The sequence below is a fragment of the Sylvia atricapilla genome, chromosome 1 (genome assembly GCF_009819655.1).
Source record: "Sylvia atricapilla isolate bSylAtr1 chromosome 1, bSylAtr1.pri, whole genome shotgun sequence".
In the NCBI taxonomy this organism is placed as follows: domain Eukaryota; kingdom Metazoa; phylum Chordata; class Aves; order Passeriformes; family Sylviidae; genus Sylvia; species Sylvia atricapilla.
This window is the reverse complement of record NC_089140.1, coordinates 78,061,640-78,083,634: the sequence shown is the minus strand read 5'-3', so window position 1 is coordinate 78,083,634 and position 21,995 is coordinate 78,061,640. Positions and strand designations below refer to the sequence as shown.

Genomic DNA, 21,995 nt, shown 5'->3' with positions numbered 1-21,995 from the left:
TCACAGTCATATGTAAATATGCATACACAACGTCCTCTGAAGTCTGGTAGAATATTGCTCTTTACAGATAAGCAGAGATACAAATTTTGCCTCCTCTGTCTGAGAATCTTATAAACCAATATAAAATGAAAATCACAGTCATAGTGTTGGTTGCTTCTTCCTGAAACTTGTTCTTGCCTCTCTTTTTGTGAGTCCAGGTTTGTGAGCCCATGTAGTAAACCCAAGGGGCAAAGCAAGGTAGGGAACTTGTCTGGGTTAAATTAAACTGGAGGATGAGATGCAAGAAAGAACACATCTAGCTTCAACCATTTTCTCAGTGCTGCCTTATGAAGTTTATTAAACTATAGTCTGACCTTTTTCTCTGCCAGGTTCACTTAAAAACTGAACAAGTAGAATGCATGAAAGAAAATTTCCAACACATTATTCCATATTTCCAGTTACTATTACACTGTATGTAAGAGAAGGGGAAAAGACACATGGTGGTTCTCCTTGGGTCTAGAGTAGCACATGGTATAATGAATTGTGTAATGGTTACAAGAAATGCCATGTTTTAAACCAGATATTAAATCTACTGATGTAGCAGTAATCAAAAAGAGTAAGCTACCTGCAAGTAGTGTGACTACACTACAAATGTTTAATTACCAAAACTGGAACACACACAAAAGACAAACTAACACTGTTCATATACAGATTTTCCTTGAAATAGCTTTATTGCTTAAAATCTAAAAGTTTCCAGTATTTCCCCTTTCCAAGCAGAAACCTGGATTAATTTGTATCTGCTATCCTGTGGCAATTTTTATATGCTTTGGGAGTATTTGGAGAAGAAAATAAATTGTTTTTGCTGGAGGGAGTGAAAACAAGGTAGAACAGAGTTTGGTCTGTTACTGAAAATTTTGTTATGTACTTATTTTGAGACTCTTGAGAGTGAGTCTCTCTGCTGGGCAAGTTTGCCTTATCTAAAGAGATAAGCATTGCAAGCTTACAGCAAATAGTTTTTTTACTGAAAACTTATAAGCAGTACATCTAATCACATACAAAGAGCTTGACGTGTTTCTTTCCTTGAAGTAATAATTTCTTTTTTATCATACCCATATGTCATTTGACATACATTGTCACATACAACAGTAGCCAGGTTCAAAGCAAGAAAAATCACTACAGCTGGCTTCTCAGGACAAACCAAACTTTCTGCAAAGTGAATAAAATGCTCTGCATAGAGAAATACAATAATATTATTTAATAATATATGGGACTATAATAAACTACTCACCAGATCTCTCTTTTTTCTTCTGGTTGATATATTCCACTACTCCAAAATCTAGTTTCATCAGAACAGTCTTTATTTTGCTGCACAGTTTCTGTCCAAATTCATTGCACTTAAGGAAGGGACATAAAAAGGCACACAATACTGTGATAAAAACGAAGACAGAGAAAAAAATTGTATTGAAACACTGCTGTACAAGAAGTTACTCAATAAAGCTTAAACAATACCTTTGCATAAGATAACTACTAATTTTACATAATACAGTTAGTTTTACATAAACATGCACTGTGAAATGCCCATGCCAGACACTTCTAAGGTAAAATCCAGTTTTCAGGAGCCATTCCTACTCATCACAGACTATACCATTATATTCATATCAACTGACATATTTTTTACTATCAGTATCACACAATTTCTGGTCATTACAACATTTATCATTACCTTGACTTAGCCTGATTTTGATATCTCAACTTGACAAACATGACTATGCAATATTGCACCAGAATCAACACACTGAAAAAACTTGTAAGCTGACTTCCATATGATAAAATAGTAAAAAATTTCTTCCTTATATCTAACCTAAATTGACCCTCCTTCAGTTTAAAACCATTACCTCTTGTGCTATTGCAATGGGCACTGCTCAAATGTTTGTTCCTAGCTTTCTTGTATGCCCTCTTTAGGAACTGAAAGGCCTCTCCCCAGAGTGTTCTCCAGGCTGAACATCCCCAACGTGCTCAGCCTGTCTTCATTACAAGAGGTGCTAGGGCCCTCTGATAACCTCCACATCATCCCTCCTTTGGACTCAGCAGGTCCATGCCACTCCTGTGCTGGGGACCCTCAGGACTCCAAGTGGGGTCTCACCAGAGCAGAGTAGAGAGGCAGAATCCCCTCCCTCCTCTGCTGCCCACACTGCTTTGAATGCAGCCCAGGACACGTTTTATTTTCTGGGCTGTGAATGCACATTGCTGGGTCATGTCCAGCCTCTACAGCAGCCCTAAGTCCTTCTGGGCAGGGCTCCTCTGGATCTGTTCATCCCCCAGCCTGGGTTGATACCAGGGTTTATCCTGACCCAGGAGCAGCGCCTTGCACTTGGCCTTGTTAAACCTCATGAGGTTCTCATGAGCCCATTTCTTGAGCTTGTCCAGGTCCCTCTGGATGGCATCCTGTCCCTCAGACTTGACAAATGCACCACAGAGATTGATGTCTTCTGCAAACTAGCAGGAGTGTGTAAACAGGCATATAAATAAATAAACAAATAAATAAATAAGTCAGTCCCTATACAGGGACCAAATGATGAACGGTACAGACATACACAAATCATGACTCTTTTCCAAGAGACCATACTTACACAAGACATAGGAGAGGACAACTCCAGGAATGTAACTTCCCAAGACAGTGAAAAATGTACATATGCTGCAGACGAGTAGGCAAAACTGGCAAAGACATTAAAATTCACCATTAACACTTCCACTTAAATGATGAGATCATTTTGCAAAAGACAGGTGTTGCATGCTAATGAAATCTAGAATACGGTGCAAAACTGAAGTTTGTTTTTTAAAACTTGGAATTACTTTTAATACTTCTGGTGAAAATAAGCATCAAACAGTCCATTTTGGATAATTAGGATGCATCTGCTCTTCTAAAAGCATGCTATTTTTATTCATTTACTGTAAAGCTTTAACAAGCTCATGTTTATTGCCAAAATTACTAGAAATTATACCCTCATTGCATGAAAATAGACGGGACAATTTATATGCAGGAAAAACCCCAACTCACTAATTGCAATATTACAATGCATGCTTGCTGCATGCTTACAAAAGCAAAACATCCTTCCTCCAGCTACAGCTCTCTCCCTTGTTGTGTTACTTTGTGAAACTGTTTTCTTTCATATGCTGGCAAGCAATCTCTTGACGGTTGCTGGCTGCTCTAGCACCCCTGTTAATGACAGGACTGAGCTGAATTTTCAATATAAAATTTGAGGTTTGGCCTTTGTGGTGACTGAGACATAACAGTGCATCTTTCACAACTGCACAGTGCTCAACTGATCTGTTGAAAGTTGGCAGAAAGGATCCATTTGCTTTTGGAACTGAATTGCAATAAAATGGTTAATTCAAAGAAATTTTGCACACAGCATTACTCCCTAATTTGCTTCTAATTATAGCAGTAAAATAATGACATGGCTTAGCAAATGAGGTCAGGGAAAAGAAGGGTAAACATGCTGTTGAAATTATCTTTTCTAAACTAGTATTAGATATCTCTTAACACAGTTACTGTCATGTTACCACATTAGTCATAGCACATTTCCTTACTTCACTATAAAATTATTTCTTTTAAATATGACTTTATTGTCCAAACATACCACTGCTCTTTATATAATTAATTCATTTTTCTAGATAATTTCCATTCTTCTATAATTTTCACTTTTTCATCTCGTTGCTCATTTGTATTTTCAGTCTAAACTGCTAATATTTGAGTGTGGTTCTACATACTTTCTATTTGCTAATTCTGAGTGGCCTGTTTTCAGGAAAGACTTTCTGGCAAAATTAGCAATATTAAAAGACAAGAAAAAGCCTTTTAGTATTCTTTTAACTTGTATTTAAAAACACAAATATAAAAATGTAATCTATTATTATCATAATATACATTTATGTTATTTATATTTCTCTTTGGAAAAAAACCCTGCTTCACTTTTGACTTTAACAACTTGGAGGAAAAAAAAAGCCTTACTCTTTCTTGTCTCTTCATGAACTGGGTTCTCTAGCTCAGTCTTTCGAGTAAAAAAAAAAAAAAAAAAAGGGAAAAGCATCTACTATTAGTGTATAGAAGCAAAATTGCCACAATAAAGTATGAGGAACTCTCTTCATGCAGCTATTCCTGAAAAGTACAGTTATTTGAGAAAAAACCCTCATGTTTATGTTTAGGAACATGCCTATTTACTTCTTTGCTTTTAAAGGTTTTATGAAATTGCGGTGTTTTAAATTTTCTTTAAAAAAGTCCATGGAATAACTCATGAAGTTCCAACAGCTGTAAGGGGACGGACTGTATTGCTGTAAGCTTTCCTCTGAACAGCTTTCCTCACTGACTACCTACTCATATTCTTCATAGCAAAAAAAAAAAAAAAAAAAAAAAAGGGCAGAAACTCATGACTGAATGTGTCAGAATGTAAATTTTATGTTTTGGGGTTTTTTTGCTTGATCACTCGTTTTATTTTTTCTAAATCTATCTTGCCTTTTTATTAAATCATATAGAACTGTTAATCTTACTGAGGAGTGCTTACCTTGCCAGGGTTTTGTTCCTTAAAGTGGGACATTTCTTGAAGAAATACAAATAAATTCATCAGTGTTTCTGAAATGCACTGATTTATTCTGAGTCTGTAGTCTTGACTGGAATCGGTGACTTTCCAGCTGAGTAAAACAAACAAAAATACCCAACTTTGTTTACAGCTCATATGGGATTTGAAACTGGATGAAAACATCATGTAAAGCCTTAGCATCTGGCAATCCAACGGCTGTTGCTCTGCTAGAGACACCTGTGCTTGTTTCTTCATATTTTATATTGAGCTAATTTGATCTTTTTAAGAAAAAAAATAGTAGATCTGTTCAGTAGTAGCAGTTTTCAGTCCATACAAAAATTACTGCTTATTCATTCTGGTCATATGAAGACATTGAGTTCAAGGCACTGTTGTCATCTAAATCAAGCAACTGACCCCAAACTTGTTTTTTAAGATTATTTTTTCTTTAAAAAATATACCACTGTACTTTTCATTGCCACAAGATGGCCACACATATTAATACATTTCATTTTATGCATATAATCCTGGTGGTTTTTCTTTTCTTATCTTATTCTGCAAAATATGATGATTAAATTGCTAGAAAAAAAGAAATTGCTCTTGAAGTCTTGCTGTTTACATTTATTTTCCTACTGAATTTTAGGTTTTCTGTTCTATTGAAAGGACTGTTTCTAATGCCTATCTTATGACTGCTCAGTACTTTTAATAAAATAACCTCCCCCAAAAAACCTGTACAAAAGAATTTTTGGAAAACTATGGGATAGCAAATATGTCCATCACAATTGGGGCTGATTAGTTTATCCAACATTGAGCTTAAATGGTCACATCATATACCTGTGGAGTAAACAGAGCATCTACAACAAAGCTGTTTTTCAAAACAACAACAAATAATAAAAACATACACAGGCCAGTCAATGTCAAGTTAAACTGGTACAAAGAAAGGACAAACCACCATGCAAACACTGAGAAGCTGAAGTAAATTCCAGCTTTATTGAGTTACTTTTTAGCATAACACACTGCTGAGTACACACATTTTTAACCACAGTTGAGTGCAAGCCAGCCATGAGCAGTTCTGGTCATTTCGCTGAGATATAAAACCCACTACATGTCTAATCCATCACTGCATTAATAGTAAACATTTTGTCACAGATAGATTGAATTACAACATAACTAAAAATCTACATTGCGAAAAAATGACTGTACACTGGTCGGTACACAGCCATAAGGGGACACACAGACGGTCAGACCAAACTCCCCACTCCTGTCAGCTACATACGGTCTCCGCAGCCTCCTTTTTGTAAAAAAGCACAATTTCGGTCAAAAAAGCTCCGCGGAGACCCTTCCCTGCCTCCCGGCTGTCCTCGTTCGCCACGAGGGGGTGGCAGAGCCGCGCAGGGAGCAGCCAGGGACGGGAGGGGATGGGGGACACAGCGTGGACACGGGGGGGACACAGCGGGGACACGGGAGGGACACAGCGGGGACACAGCGGGAACACGGGGGGGACACAGCAGGGACACAGGCACAGCGCCCGGCGGGGCACAGCCAGGCTGCCCGCGGCACCGCCACTTGCATCGAACAGCGGCTTCAGCCACGGGGTAAGGCTGGTTATAGTCCAAACCCCAAAACTACTGCCCTATTCCTGACTGCATTCTAGTGCTATGGTGTTGTAGAGTCATTCCTCTCACATTACAAAACAGTCAGGTGAGGTGAGGTTTCTTCCCTGCCCTTGGAGGGAAAAAGCCCCCAATGAACTATTTAAAACAGCACACCTGAAATGCATAGGCTAAGGGCCCTGCGTTTTGGACTAGGTGACTTTTGCAGTTTCCCAGCCACACAAGGCACTAAACACAGATATTTGCCCGTGACAGAGGATGCAAATAAAATCATAACATAACTCACAGAGATCACTGCAGGAAGCCAGCTGGAGGGATGAGCAATGTTACACAGAACTTTCTGTCTGCATCCCACCCACAGCAGAGATTTCAATTTCCATCATTTCTGGTCATTAGCAGCTTCTGAGAAGTATTATACAAGGGTTTTGGCCTACGGGAACAGCAATTTTTATGGATATGCTACTCCCCCTAAAGAAACTGCTTCCAGCTTCTGTAAACCATTCTACATCATTAATAGTAAGTATTTTAAGAGCTGCCCCTTTATTACAGTACTGAAAACTATTATTAAGACAGTGCTCTGAATAACAAAATCCTTCCACAGACTTTTACTCCTACCCTTTATTTAAAATTGTTGACAATCAAAGTAGAACTTTGTGGGAGCATAAAGCAAAAATGAACAGGCCTGATGCCTGCTATCAAATTAGAGCTTTGAAATACCTAGGACAACTGTAGATACTCACTTTAGTAATTTTAAACTAATAGCAAAAACAGAGGGGGGACAGGTGAAAGCATAACGTACAATAAAAATGGAAACTTTTTTCATATATGCTAACCAGTAATATAGAGATAACATAGATTAAAAAGAAGGAGCTGTAACAAGGCACAATGGGATAACTAGTAACAATTTAAAAAATGTAAATTATTAATAAAAAGGGCATATTTGCAGGAAAAGTTATCTATAGTTGCCTTGCTTGGTGATAGTGATGCTTTCACTAACCAAGTTGTTGAAAGCATGAGCTGCAGTACAGATAAAATATATTGCTATATGCTTTGGCCCTGTGGTCCACACGTGGTGCATAGACAAGAAGATAACAAAGAGAAGTGGAGAGTACAGGTGAAATTTGCTTCAAAACTTTGCAAACCCACTACTGAGCTCCATGAAAGAGTACTTGGCAGTTGCTTCCGGGCCACAAGAAATCCTAAAACACCTTTATCAGCTCTACAATATCTAAAATTTTCTATTTTGCAAGGAACATCAGGGACTATTTTGAAGCCTTATTTTGATCTTAGACAATCAGAGTTTTAAGAAAGTCAGCTTGCTGATCTTCAGTGTGACTACCGGATGCACATGCTGCCTCTTCGTGTTCACACCTCCCAACAACTACCAGCCTTGGTGATGTCTAGCTTTCTGTCTTTTTACCCAACTAAAATAAATGTTACCCACAGTCAAGAGGGTTGGAACAAGGGGGAAGCAACAGATCCTGGTGAAGGGGGAGTGAGAAAAAAAGGTGGTACATTATATAGTTGCATGTACAACATATAATATATGTGCACAAATACAGAGAGGTTATGTCATGGCCTGCAAAAACAAAGGTAACTGTTAAGCCTGCATTAGATCAAAAGGAAACAGGAACATAATGATGCATACTCCAGAGAAATTAATTTTCCAATGGTCACATTAAGATAAAAAGGGAAGAAGTGATGTAGATGATTATTGTGGCGTGCCTGACTATGTTGTAAGTCAACCAAGAATATAAATCTATTTCAGCATAATATTAGTGGAGTTAATTAAGGTACTGTGAGTACCTTAATACATTACTTAGATGTGAACCCTGTACTTCCTGCCAGAACAGCTTTGGGGACTGCTGTCTGGATGCTCCTTTGGGGGTAAGCAGCCAACTCTGAATACTTTCAAAGGCTTTTATGGATCATTTAGAAAGAATAACATTTTATGCTCCCATCAGTAATCCTTAGTTTGATATACAATGCTACACTTCCATTCTAAAACTACTGTCAATAGGTTGAGAGTGTTCAGAAAAAATAAATTACTCACATCCTTCTGACTGCCTATTGCATCATTTCTATAACTGAGCAAATATATAAACTGTTGCCTAGTAATTGTAAGAAACAGCTACCCAAAACACTCTACCACCCAGACGCTTCCACTGATCACAGTCACAAACCCTGGCTAGAGGAGTCAGTGGCATTACGTTCACTAAAAATGACTGATGGTGTCATGCTCCCATTTCGTAGCTAGACATCTGTTCAAGCAAAGCCCCATCACATTTCTCTCAGAAAGGTCAGCAGATCTCATGTTACTGGTTTAAAGATCTCTTCGTGATGTGCTGGATTTTTTTAAATTACGCGTACGCCATTTTCTATGTATCTTCATGCAGACACGCTACTCAGAACTGCAGCAGTGACAGGAGAACACCACGATGTGCTGCATCAGAAGGACTGCACCCACATAAGCACAGAGTTAGTAATTACAGAGCTTCTAAACCCTCTTGATTTCCCAACTCTAACCACACACATTTGAAGCCTGTGCACTCTGTAATTTTCAGGGTTACTTAGAAGGTGGAAGAACCAAAAGTCACATTCCCAAAGTAAATCAAAATATAGGTAATATGGCTATTTGGTAGTTTGGCTGTTTGGTAGCTTTTAAAAAGGTAATTAATATATAGAACTTATAGAATGGTGCAACTGTAAGGGATCTGGATATCAAAGGACAAATAGGCAACCAGGAGTTCATAATGAAACTTATGAACAAATTAAATCCAGCGTGTAAACTGTTAGCAAACCCCAGTCAAGTAGGTCTACCTTTTTAGAGCTTTCACAGCTTTCTGCTGTAACGAGGAAGTCACCACAGTGCAGAAGGGAGTGATTATAATGATACAGTTTTTCTCTGAGGCAAACATTTTATACCTCAAGATCTATATAAAAAAGTAGATTTTGAAATCATTCTTCTAAATTATCAAGGTACAGAGATAAGGGATTTGAAATAGTATCCAGACTAAAAATGTTTGTGTAGTTTTTTTGGTTTTGTTTTGTTTTTTTAACATAGAAATTTCAGGAGGATATATACTGAAAATGAAAATAATATCCCTTTCTCTTTCCAAAATATAAAGCAATGTTAAAATGAAATTGTACAGTTAAGTATATTAAAGTGCCAATGGGAAAACCTCTAAAAGCTACTATTGAACTGTGGTGGAACACAATGCACTATTGATTAGCCTTATAGACACACAATGTAACACATTTGTGAATGCTATGTGCACTATGTGGAAAGACAGAATGGCCAGCACTACTAAACTCACAGCACAGCATCCTAATGACCTATGTGGCTAATTTTAAAGGTGACTATGTAGAACTGGGCTCTATCCTGTGCCACTTTTGGATCCTATGCAATGGTTAAGTATACTTATAAAATAATTGTATTTGTGTCATGTGGCCATGACCAAGTCAACAACACCTGCAATTTAAATGAATCACTGAAATACCATGTAAAATCATCCTTGCATCAAAGACTTCCACAAAAGAAAAAGCAAAACCAGGAAGCATCTACAAATATACTCCAGGGAGAATTTTAATCTACAAAGTTTTTGCTCCAAATATTACGAAGCTTTCCTAACAGAAATCTCTTCAGCCTGTAGATATTCATATGCACCCTTTTCCCCATTGCTAATCCAGAGGTGCTGCACAGATTTAGGCTCACTAACTAATGTTCGTAGTGTGTATGTAGTACTGTCACTGACATCCTTTAACTGATCACATTTGACCATCCCTTCAATGTTGAGGCTTTGGCACCCTTGGAATCTCAAGGATACAGAGACAGATCTTGTTTTTAAATTGAGGCTGGAGAATGTAGTTATCAACCCTAAAGAGTAGCTAACATTTCCAAATCCAAAAATCTCCTTTAATTATCATACCTCCAGTAGTTCAAATACCCTGTTTATAAGAACTAAATTATTTGTGTTAGTACTGTGCAACATTGCTTCTCAAACTCTTAAAGTGCTTTCTTCCTGGCCTCATATATCTCCATCTGACAATGGAGATATTTCAATTTTGTGTTATTTCCATCTGACACTTCAATTTTGTGTTTTTTATTAACAGTGGATCAGTCTAATTTGCTGTACCTGTTTTGGTTTTATTCCAAGGGACGGTGTGGAATAAAAAGCTGAAAAAGTATCTTATTTCACACCTTTCCCCTTTCATTTCCTGACCAAGATGACTTTTTTGGTAATATTACTGTACAAGAAATATGTTTAAATCATCAGCATTTGATGAGGCTGGAAGTGCCTTTCTCAATGGACTGCATAGCAGACTGGTGGGGCCATGTGACAGACGATCAACCTTTCATCCCTGACTCTATATACTCCATGCACAGAGTGTTAAACTAAAGCCATGACTACATTTTCTTCTCTTCAACTGACACACGAACATTTTACCATTGGTGTCCTGCTAAACAACATCAATCCAATAAATTAAGGTAGTTTTTTTGCTTATATTACTAATCGAGAACAAAGCTTTCTGAAAATGAAGGCAAACTTATTCTTATAAAAATACACTGAAGTGTTCTGCAAAGAGATAGGGGAATTCATCTTGTCCAACAGATTGCTTGAACAAAAAAAAAATTACTTATTACTAACAAGATTTTATTTTGGAGGGTATGTGTTCATCTCTTCTATTCAGGTATAATAAATCAGTCATCTTATGAAGTCTTAATAAGGAGTTGCATTGTATTTCTTCAGCTGACCAAATATGAACTGGTTAATTCCAGCTTTTTTTGAAGGTGATTCCATTATACAAGTTCCTCAGTACAGCAGACAGTATTAAAATGTTGTCACTTTTGGCTGAATGTCCTGCTAGGACAAACAAAATACACTCCAGCATTTCATTGTTGAGCTCCTCTCGGCAGACTGTGGTGAGCAGACTGGTAGGTCAGCTCTCACAGGAAACCCTTCCTCTGACCTGTTCTACTCCTGCCCAGCTGCCCTGAGGAGAACACCAGCTACTGCTGCAGTTCGAGGTCATGCAAAGCACGGTCTGACAGTCACGTGCCATTAGTCCCAATTCATGACGTAGTCATTAAGATTTTTTAAAATTTCTCTTTACATGAAAACTGAGTGTTTCAGTGCCATGTAAATACTATTATTGTCTTGCTTTCTCTTTAGCAAAGACTACAATGCTATTTACTATGTGCTATTGTCCTTTTACCAAGATAGTCCAAGGGCTGGGATCTTTCAGGCCAGCGTTCCATTTGCAACTGTTACAAACACAAAAGAGATATATTTGTTCAAAAAAGTAAGGAAACTCCTTACTAAGCAGTATGACCATAAATTTCCATTTGCAGAACTTTAAACAGATCTGCCCAGCTGCTGGAAGCAATTCTTTTAGAATTATTTTTCTCTTGCAAAGACAACTCTTTTAGTGCTTTTTCACTAAACCAATTGCTTTTCCTCCTTCACAGCCTCCACATTCTTCAGCTGGGATATTCCTAGCTCAAGGCCTTTCAAAGTCCAAAAGCTAGGAAGTACAGAACAGCTGCACAAAAAAATTAAGGAAAACTGTATTTTCAAGTTCCAAAGAATATTTTTTTAAATTACTTTCTGTGTTACGTAACAAGATGACTTTTTCTGTGCATAACTTCATTTTGACTCTTTTCCATGGGTTTTAATGTATTTTGTACAAGTATCACTTACTACTCTGATGCATTACTCCTAAAGCCATGTGTTTCCACCACTTCAGGACTGATATTCGCAGTGTCATTTACACATTCTTGACTATCATCAGATTCCTCACAAATTGTCAATTAAAAAAAAAATTACAGTCTTACACCAAAACTATAGTGGACCTGATGATAAAGAATTACTGAGGAAAATATTTCCTTATGCTAAATGGTTTTCAATCCTCTACCAGTGGCCACATATTTCCTCACTGTTCTTCACTGTTACCACTCATGATCATGTGCCAAAACAAACCAAACCAAAACAAAAGATATGAGTAGGTACCTGCTCTTCATCACTCTTTGCTTTTTGGCTAGCCTTACTAAGAAGTATTTCCGCATCTGTTCCTTTGCTTATTTTTCATTTTCATTTGCAATATGACTAACAGAGTATTGACCAATGCCACATATTTAACTATGATGTAACAATGTTCATGAAATACACTTGTGACACAGTATTACATGTTTTCTGAAGTAGGACATGAACTTGAGAGGAGAGAGGATGTAAGAAGTATTTGCATCTGAGAAGAGCCCACAAGGAGGGCAGTGCATTGAAACCAATCAGGGATCAAAGCTCCTTCTCCACTTTCCACAAAAATACTATTGCTCTCCTTTTAAATGCATACAAACTGAAGCTTTGATTCAGTATGTCCTTAAAATGACACCATTATCTGTATATTTACATTACAATTTCTTCCTTTGCAATTTTAGGATTAATTGCTCCTGTATACTCCCACAGGTCCTCCTTCTATTCCCTCTTGTTTAACTTGGACCAAAATATTCTGACCTCCACCAAACCTCATTAGCACTTTAGCAATGTTCTCCAGTTAAATCCTATTTGTTATGACCAAGACAAAAAGGCAAATTAATTTCAGGAAAAAAAATTTGGAACCTTTTGATTAAACTACTTTCTCAAGCTTTTTTGCTCAATAGCGAAGACACAAAAGGATGAGGGATGAGCATCAGAGCCAGTTAATCTAATGGTAGCTTCAAAAATGATAAATGGGCAGAGAAAAGACTCTGTTATGTTTTTTCAGGTTACTGCTTTAGAAAAGCTCATCTTTTTTTTTTCCAAAACAAAAACTCCCAGCTTTGATAGAAAAAGAGGTCTTAGAGTCTTAGGCCTTCTGTTTAGCTGCCAAAGCTTGCTGCAAGCCTTTATAGAGAAAGAATTGTGAACAAAATAAATTACATATTATTACAAAGCTGAAAACTTTCTTTAAGTGGTCACACATATTTCCGTTTTTCTTTATTGAAAAATAAACAACTGAACAAAGTGAAGACCTTGCCAAACATTTTTTAAAGAATAGCAATTAACACTTTGGTAGTTATCAGTAATGAGTCAAGATTTCCTTAAGAGAAGCAAAAATGCTACCTGCAACTACAATTAATTGTAATCTGTGCCACATATATATAGGGCACAGCCCAGATATCCCTGCAAACGGAAATGTGTAGGTGACCCCACCCCTGCAGAGACCCAATTGCCCCTGGAGATCCATCCACCCACGGTCATCCAGCTGAGGGACTGTGCTTGAATGTGCTGCTCCCCAGCAGATAACCAGTACTATCTTCTGTATTTCACCTCACAAGACACTGACAAACATACTGGATAAAACAGCCACATAAATGCTCAGATTTAAATTTAACTAGAAGAAAGCAAACCTAAAGCCATAATGAAATGCCTGATTCTGATCCCTGTAGTTGCTAGTTTCTTAGATTTGCCTCTGTGTTCTAGCATTTTGTTCACTAACTTCTAAAAAAAAAGGCATATATTTCTACATACATGATAAAGACTTTTTACAACATTAAATATTTCATTAACATTTTAGAGTTAACATTTTGATTAGCATCAAGACTATGGAAAAACCATGTGGACTTTAAGAAATCTAGATTATAAACTCTGCCATAGCCAAACATCAAGAACATCTACTTTTCAAATACCTATTTTAAAAACTATTTGACTAAATTTAATGAGGGCATTTATTTCATAGGAATGTGCTGGATCATATTTGAGAAAACAGTATTTTTAAAATTGTTATCAAGTTTTGGATCCAATTACAGGTTTTTTTGTCCTGACTGTTGATTTTATCAGCTAATTAAAATCAAAGCTGAACTTCAGAAAGACAGGCATACCTCAGAGGGACACAGAGCCCAATCTCACAGAAATGAGTTAGTGTTCTGCTAGTAGCATGGCTCCAACTAAACTATTTCCATGCCTGACATATTGAGGCTTTGAAGGAAAAAGTGACCAGGTAGAAACCACACAGTATTTTCTTCCCTTCAGCTTCAGATTAAGAAGTCCCTCAGAGCTGTTCCATTTACCCTACCCTCTATCAGACATTAAGACTCACACTTCTCACACTCCTGAGAAGGTTTGCAGTAGAGGCAGAGCGCTCAAGAAGCAGAAGATTGGTTACAACGCAGAGAAAACTGATCTCAGGCTGAGCACTCAGGAGCACACACAGATTAATTACATGAAGCCTCAGTCCCTGCTGCACTGCACGGGAGGGCCAGCACAAGCAAAGTACGGTACCTGTCATCTTGTCCCAGATCCTCACTGTCTGGCATTTCAGATGTAAAAGGGAATTCTCAGTGTCTCTCTACCAATCTAGATAATCCAGGCAATGATCGTTCTTCTAGTCTGTTTTGTGTTTTAGGAGCCACCAGCCAGGCACCTGCGCTGCTTGCTGCCAGGAAGAATGCTCCTTGCTCAGAGAGCAAATGTTTACAAGACATCCTAAGTGCTGCTGGTCTTGAATGAAGTTCAGAGCGGTCGGCTTTGATTGGCCGTGGCTATAAATAAACAAGTCGTGACTCACCTCACACACTATGACAGGGTGTTTAGTAGCAAGCACAGTAAAAAGCCAAACAGTTTGTTTTCCTTCTGGTCATGTGAGGGAGAATCTCCACCCACTTAGTACTTTTATTTTTCTGCTTCTACTGGAAAATTTCCTCAATATGTCCCATTTTTCTCGAGGTGTAAGCAGTAACAGAAATGATGAGAAGCTAAATCACTCAAACTTCAATGAATTTAAAGGCTTGAAAATATGTGAGCAAAGAGTGTACTCTTAAAACTATAAACGATAAAAAGATCCTTTTTTTCCCCTCCCTGCAAAGTGTCAGTCACAAGCTGTAAGAAGAAGCCAAATTATTCTCCAATGACTATGTTCACAGATGAAAAAAAATCGACAAAAGTTTAGTAATTATTTCAAATAGGAAGACAAGTTTTCAGTAATGATTAATTGCATTGCTTGTAAGTTCTGATTCCAAGCTCATCTGCCACAACTAATCTTAGATGGGAATACCAGAACACTGTGCTGAAACAGTCCTCAAAAACTAAAGTATGCTGGCAGGAGGAGGCTTTCTGCCAAAATACTTTGATTGCTTCTGTGATGGTGAATTGAATATGGATTTCCTCCTATGGCATTTCCTCCTATTGCTGCATGCATGACAAGGATTCTGTCACTCCAGCTACACCAGCTATGTCTCTATTAATTTTCAACACCCCCACAACCTTATCTGTGCTGGTGAAGCTTTGTCACACAGTCCAAGACTCCAAGGATCCTGTATGTCTGTCGTTCAGCACATGGCTCAGCACTGCTCCTTCACACAGCTTCCCTCCTTCCTTGAACAAGTTGACCTGTTCTTCTTAATATACTTAATATACTTAATATTTACTATATATTTAATATTAATATATTTTCAAATCCACATTACATCCAGAGATCTTCACATCAGATATCTCCTTCCCTAGGAAGGAACCCAGCAAGATTTGCACATGCCTGTCCTGCATGAGACAGTGAGAATTGCCCTGGGGATGTCACATGTTAAAAGTAAATTAAAAAAAACAAAACAAAACAAAACAAAACAAAACAAAAAAAAACCATGAAAAAAAGTATGTCGTGTATCTTTGATTTGCTAAGCTATATAAGGTACATTGCAATTAATACATAATTAATCTGATGCATTATCTCAAAAGCTGCTTAACTTTTAGCTTAAATTTTAACTTTTTTATCTAAATTTCTTCAAAAGGACTAGTAAGATGTAAAAAAAACAAGAGTAAAGTCCTCTGACTAAATTATGCAATGCAATATAAAAATAAGCATTAATAAATGTCCTGCCTACAACTGAGATTTTCCATGGTCACCGCTACCTGCAGATTCCAATGGAACATTTTTTTCTTTTCTTTCCTTTTTCTTTTCTTACTTCTGACAGTTATAGATGAAATAACTAAGAGTTGAATTTCTTCAAGCTTACACTGAAACAACAGATCTGCTAAATTCAAAAATCTCAATTAATGAAAGGATTCTGTGTAACAGTTTCATCTTAAGATCAAAGTTGTGAGGTCTTCTAATTAGGAAATGAAGCAAAGGAAATAACTGAAATCTGCAAACATGTAGGAGAATCATTCAAAATTGAAATGTAGCATCAAAAATGAAAGCAAATAAAACTGAACCCCTTATGCAACTTGGGTTGCTTTAGTTTCCCTGCACTGCAATATACTCTTATGCAACCACATACATTTGCTATGTAAAATGCCTTTTTGTGAATACTCTGTTTTAATGCATTTGATGATCACACGCAGAAGCTGAAAAGCTTTCAGTATCATGTGTATCCCTGTATTTTTGTATTTCAGCCTTGGAATTTGATGTACTCTAAACTCTTCAAGTGCAGCTTTGGACTATTTCTTGGTCACAGTCTGCACACAGAGGTTATCGCTACAGCAGAAAAATGGTTTACTTTTACAATTCCTTACAACTCTACCCAGCCATCACTGAGGCAAGGAGGATAGTATCAGCTTTACTTTTTCATAAGGAAGATCTGGAAAGATTAGGTTCAAAACTGTCTACTAAATGAGCACCTATCTAAAATGTCAAGGACCTGTTAGCTTGGAATTAGAGCATTTATAAAATACTTCAATACTCAGACTAGTTTCTACTGGTATCACTGCTCATCACTTTTGAAAATCATACTTGAGAACAGCATGAGTGCATAATTAGTGGAACTGCAATCACACTGAAGTATTTTGCTTGGTATCACAAAGAAGACTATGTAGAAAAACCATCTCATTTTTTTGATCACTCTAAATTCTTCTGCACCCAAGGGAATAAGAATTTCTATTGGCCCATCTGGAGGTTTCCAGCAGATCAAGTTCCAGATTATTTCATAGCGTCATGAGATGGAATGACCTCTCCAAAACACTTGGGTGGAACAGCAGGAGGTGAACAGAAGTACTGTACTGTACTGAATCAGGTCAAAGGGCTTTGGCATCTTCTACTGTGTCCAAAAGGAACAGCCAAAGCAAAAATACATTGCTGCCTTCTACAGATGGTCTTCCAGACTCCAGCTTGTGGAGATTTGTGCCAGCAGTGATGCCTATTTTTTAGCTGAGTGGCTTTCCATCCTGTGATAACACCTGTAACATCTTGTGGCAAGGGCATCTGCAGCTTAACTGTTTGGGAACACAAAACCAGCCAAGCCCCACCCAATATTGTTTGCTCTGATCTAGGCACTTCAGCTGGCTTCCCAGAAGTCTTATACTGGAAGAGGCAGATGACAGTTAACTCTCTTTAGCTTTTCACAGTGATTTATTGTTTCTGCAGACCATTATAGTTTTTGATAGGACTGCACAATTGAAAGATGAAGCTGTTTACAACCATTTTTTTATCATTGCTAAAAGTCAGTTTTAAACTTTTCCAATACAGAAAACTCAAAGTGACTAGAAATGACAGAATGAGAAAGTCTTTTCCCACCCGTGTTATTTTTCAAGGAGTTTCTTATTTCCTTGCTTAGTTGCAGCTAAGCACTGCATTAACTGCACTGGAATTGAGTCACCCTTCTCTGTCCTTCTAAGTTCCTTCTTGCCACTTTTGAGGTCTCAATTCACATGACTAATCCACGCTTCTCTGAGCAACTTCTTTGTCTGAGCTGCTACATTCCAGCCTTGCTGTGTCTCTCTCACTTCTTGCAGCCTTTTCTGAAATTTTCCCTCTCCTTAGCTCTGTTGGTTCTTCAACAGAAAGAATAATCCCTTGCCCCTTACAATGAATTACTTCTCCTTGTGCTATTATTCTGAAAGGAACATGGAAGCCCTTGGTTTTGTAATTAAAAGGAAGAAGATTCTATCTACAATGTCCTCCTCTTGGTCAGCTCATTCAGCTTTAAAAGCCTTATTTTGCCTACCTGTATCACATGTGTAAGCTCTTGCATGCCCTCAAACATTCTCACTATTCCTTTGCAAATTCTTCCTGTGTTTACCATAATCAATTTAAGGTAGGAGAGACCAGAAATACAGTTATTCCCAGTGAGAAGATACTATTATTTACACATTTTGACCTCTTTTCTAAGTTGTTCCTCATTTTCTGTTGGCTGTCATTACTACCTGATCTTCTTTATGTTACTTGGACAACTTTAGGAATGTATTATTCTTACTTCTGCTTCTCTCCATTATCCTGTTTTCAACTAAGCTGACCTCTTCTAGACCTTTCTGAAAACTTCCTTGAGAGCTGTTGAGTAACAGCCCTTTACTGTCAGGTATGAAGACACCCCAAAAGATGTGCTGGCATGCAGATCAGATGCCAGTCTGACATATTGCTTGATCAGGGAATATTACCAGTTTTTCTCTTGCTGAGTACAGACTTGGACTGCAAATGTATCATAATTATCAAATAAATGGCCTTTTCCCCAAATAGTATGGACATCTATGTAAAAATTTTCTTTTACAGGCAGGCAGCAAAGACTGCAGAAGTCTTCAGCAAAAGAAGGGAAATAAAAGCTATGTTCTTGCCAGAGACAAAGAAGCAGCCTCATTGAAAAGCTAGAAGGATTGGAAATTGTGTCACATACACTGTTTTACACACTCAGATAGATAGCAATGATGGTCAAGGGTTTTAGGAGGTAGGTGGTGTGTATCACCCAGGCTGCAAGCTTTCAAAGACTTTAATTAATCAGCCGATGGTATGTTTTAACTGGACAACCAACTCCAGAACTACTCACAGCCACTGCTGCCTTCTGTGTCTCTCCTCACCTAAAAGGAAACACAGCGCTTTCAGTGTATAACTCTGTTCTAATTATTCAGCTATGAATGAGTCTCACTTCCAATAGTGTGAATGAAAAAATAATGAACTCCCTATTGTATGCTTAAAGACACCCTAAAAACCCTCAATTGACATAAAAAAATACATATATATATATATATATATATATATATATATATATATATAATACCACTCCCAAAAGAACATCTAGTTTAGTTTGCATTTCCAGAATGAATAGAAAAATATAGCATTCTACTTTAGGCAGATTGTTTATAGTGAAGCTATCTTCAGCCAAAGGATGGGTTTGAAAATTACCATCATTGTCAAAGACATGTTTAGGATAAAAATTAATGTGAAATGACTTTTAGTGCTATTGAAAAAAAATCATATTATTAACATACATGAATTCCCACAAAATGGACTATTCCCCCTCTTTTCCAATATAGGAAACTGAAGAAAATCATCACATTTGTGTGAGTGTATGCAGGCATGCATACATTTATATGTTTATAAGCACACACACAAGAAAGTAAATGTTTTATCATATTTCATCAATTTGAAGGGCATGCCAAATTTCCCCCTATTTTCAACCAAAATTTGCTAAAAGTTTCCTTTCTCAATTCTTTCTGTGTAAAGCTAGATTCAAACTGCAAATACTTACATCTATTTAACTTTGATGTCTCTTCATACACTGTTAAATATACAGAGGAGGCTGATTTTAATAGAGAGGAAACCTTTCATTCAAGCATCAATTAAAAAACCTCAGACTGAACCTACTGAACACAATCAGCTCTTTGCTGGGGTATTACACCAGGTGTAACCACAAGCAGTAAGCAGTGTGCTAAAAAAATGAAGGCATCTACTACAAACAAAACATAATTTGGTATTTAGCTGTACCAAGGTTCAGGATTGGGAAAAAAAAAAAACAAAACAAAACAAAACAAAACAAAACAAAAAAAAAATCTTTTTTTCAGCAGTCAAAGACCAGTAAAAGCAAAAAAGCAAAGAAAAGAAGTGTTCAAGAAAATTTTTCTTTCTTCATGGAATTCTGCATATCATGCAGGATTCTTGTTTGTACCTGGATGAAATAATTAATTTTTAAACATTTTTAAGATCACAAGCTGCATTTTCCAAAAAAACACCCCAAACAAACAGCATTCCGTTTTGACAAAAAAGAAGTAGTGCAACATTCAGAAAGCTAAACAAGATACCACATGCAAGAAATATTCACTGGGCAGAACAAAGCACATGAATATGTATTTTTAGGGAATCATAAAAAATTGAGTATGAAGGCAAACTGACTATCAACAGACACCAAAACCTGATTTGTATCAGTAACAAGGAACTGTCTCTATGAGGTTTTAGTGTTTCCCACAAAGCACGCATAATAATGTTCCCTGGTGCATGACACTATTTCCAAGTTTCAAACACAAGCAGAAAGAGGAGTTAAAGGAAGTAAGAGACACTTCAACTGCAGTTTTGGAAGCAGATTATTACATTTCAGTCACATGAAGTTAACAAATCTTGCTCTTCACAAATATGACAGATCATGCTGGATTTGTGTGACAAACAGAGAGGAGCTGGAGACAGGAAGGTAGATCTTACCACTAAGGGTGAAAATCTCAACTGCTCTGTGACTTTTTTGCCATGGAATCTTGTTAAACAGCTATAAAAGAAACAAATATTTGGAGGTAAAAAAATAAAAAAAAAAAAAAAAAGGACTAAACAAAAAACCCAAACCCACCTAGCAATGATCTCAACCATTTCTAAAGATAACAGTATTTTTTCAAAATTTTCAAGAAGCCTTTTTACATATTGTTTCATGAAATTATGTGATTTATTATACCAAATTTCTACAAAGGCACGAGTTCATCTCATGATCTGTAATTCAGTCAAGTCACATTAAAACGCATTTTTGTTCCCTAGGCATACATGCTACTCAAGATTCTGAAACCTGCCCATCTGTCCATTCCCTGTCTCCTGGTTTGTAGCGCTCTGAATCTGTTTCTTCTCAGCAGTTGTTTTCTTTTCCTACTGACAAAAAGATGAACTATGTGAAAGGCAGACCATACAGCAAGATACTCAGACCACATACTGAGAGCACCTATGTCTAAAAGATGTTGCTGGTATCCTCACAGTTTGCTTAGATGACCTATCATTACTTCAATGCTGCAATCATCCTACGAATGTGAGGATAGGAACCAGTTTTCCACCTAATCATGTAATTTCTTCTTTGGTGCAGCATAAGAAAATCCCTCCAGAGAGAGATTAATGCAATTGCAAACCATAACTAGATCCAAGTCCAGGTCACCAGTTCTGAATTAGACCTCAGAAGCTTAAGGATGAATAACTGCAGGACTTCCAAGTGCATTATAGTGTAAGCACAGCACACAGTTGTATATCATTCATCATTTTCATTGACACCGACCCTATTCTTCTGTCCCAGCACAAAGAGGCAACGTTTTGATTAATATTCAGAATTGCTACCCAAACATTTTCATAGTAGGTATGATTCATTTTGATTCCTTAAGCCTTTTTCAATGCCTGTGTAGTGAAGTGAGACAGATGACTAAATGACTGCAAATTTATCAACTTACTAACATCAACCTATCTATTTGTTTGCTTACTATGTGACAAGATATGAACTCTCCAGTGTTTACATGTCCAATGGTAAAATTACAATCATATCTCTCCCTTTAAAGAGCTTTTTTTCATTACAATTGTCTTTCTTCAGTCTCAGTGTGGTAGCTTGTAAAACTGCAGCAAAAGAAAAGATTATTAAATTGTTACTAACATGACTCAGTTTCAAGGCCATAATTTCATGTGATGGAGAAACAGGTAATCTGTATGCTACATCTGTGTGCTACTTTCCAACTCCAACACTTTTAACAGCAAGTTAGCAATTCTGATATACTATAAGAAAACCAGTAACATTACCCTTATATAAGCAAAATTAAATTATTTACAAATTAAATTCAGGGAGAAAATGTCAAAGTGCATGCCACTTTGGAAGGCATGTATTTGTGTACACTGATCAACCAGCTGGTTCAAAAAAAACATACAGAAGAAC

General features: G+C 37.1%; 1 protein-coding gene across 1 annotated transcript in view; it reads right to left on the bottom strand.

The window, feature by feature from the left end:
• RETREG1 (reticulophagy regulator 1) overlaps nucleotides 1-21,995 on the bottom strand; it is a 64,879-nt gene that overhangs the window by 8,815 nt on the left and 34,069 nt on the right. The window contains 3 exon segments of the mRNA XM_066326364.1: nucleotides 1,268-1,405; nucleotides 2,610-2,694; nucleotides 4,539-4,665. Coding sequence (XP_066182461.1) covers nucleotides 1,268-1,405; nucleotides 2,610-2,694; nucleotides 4,539-4,665 — 350 coding nt within the window.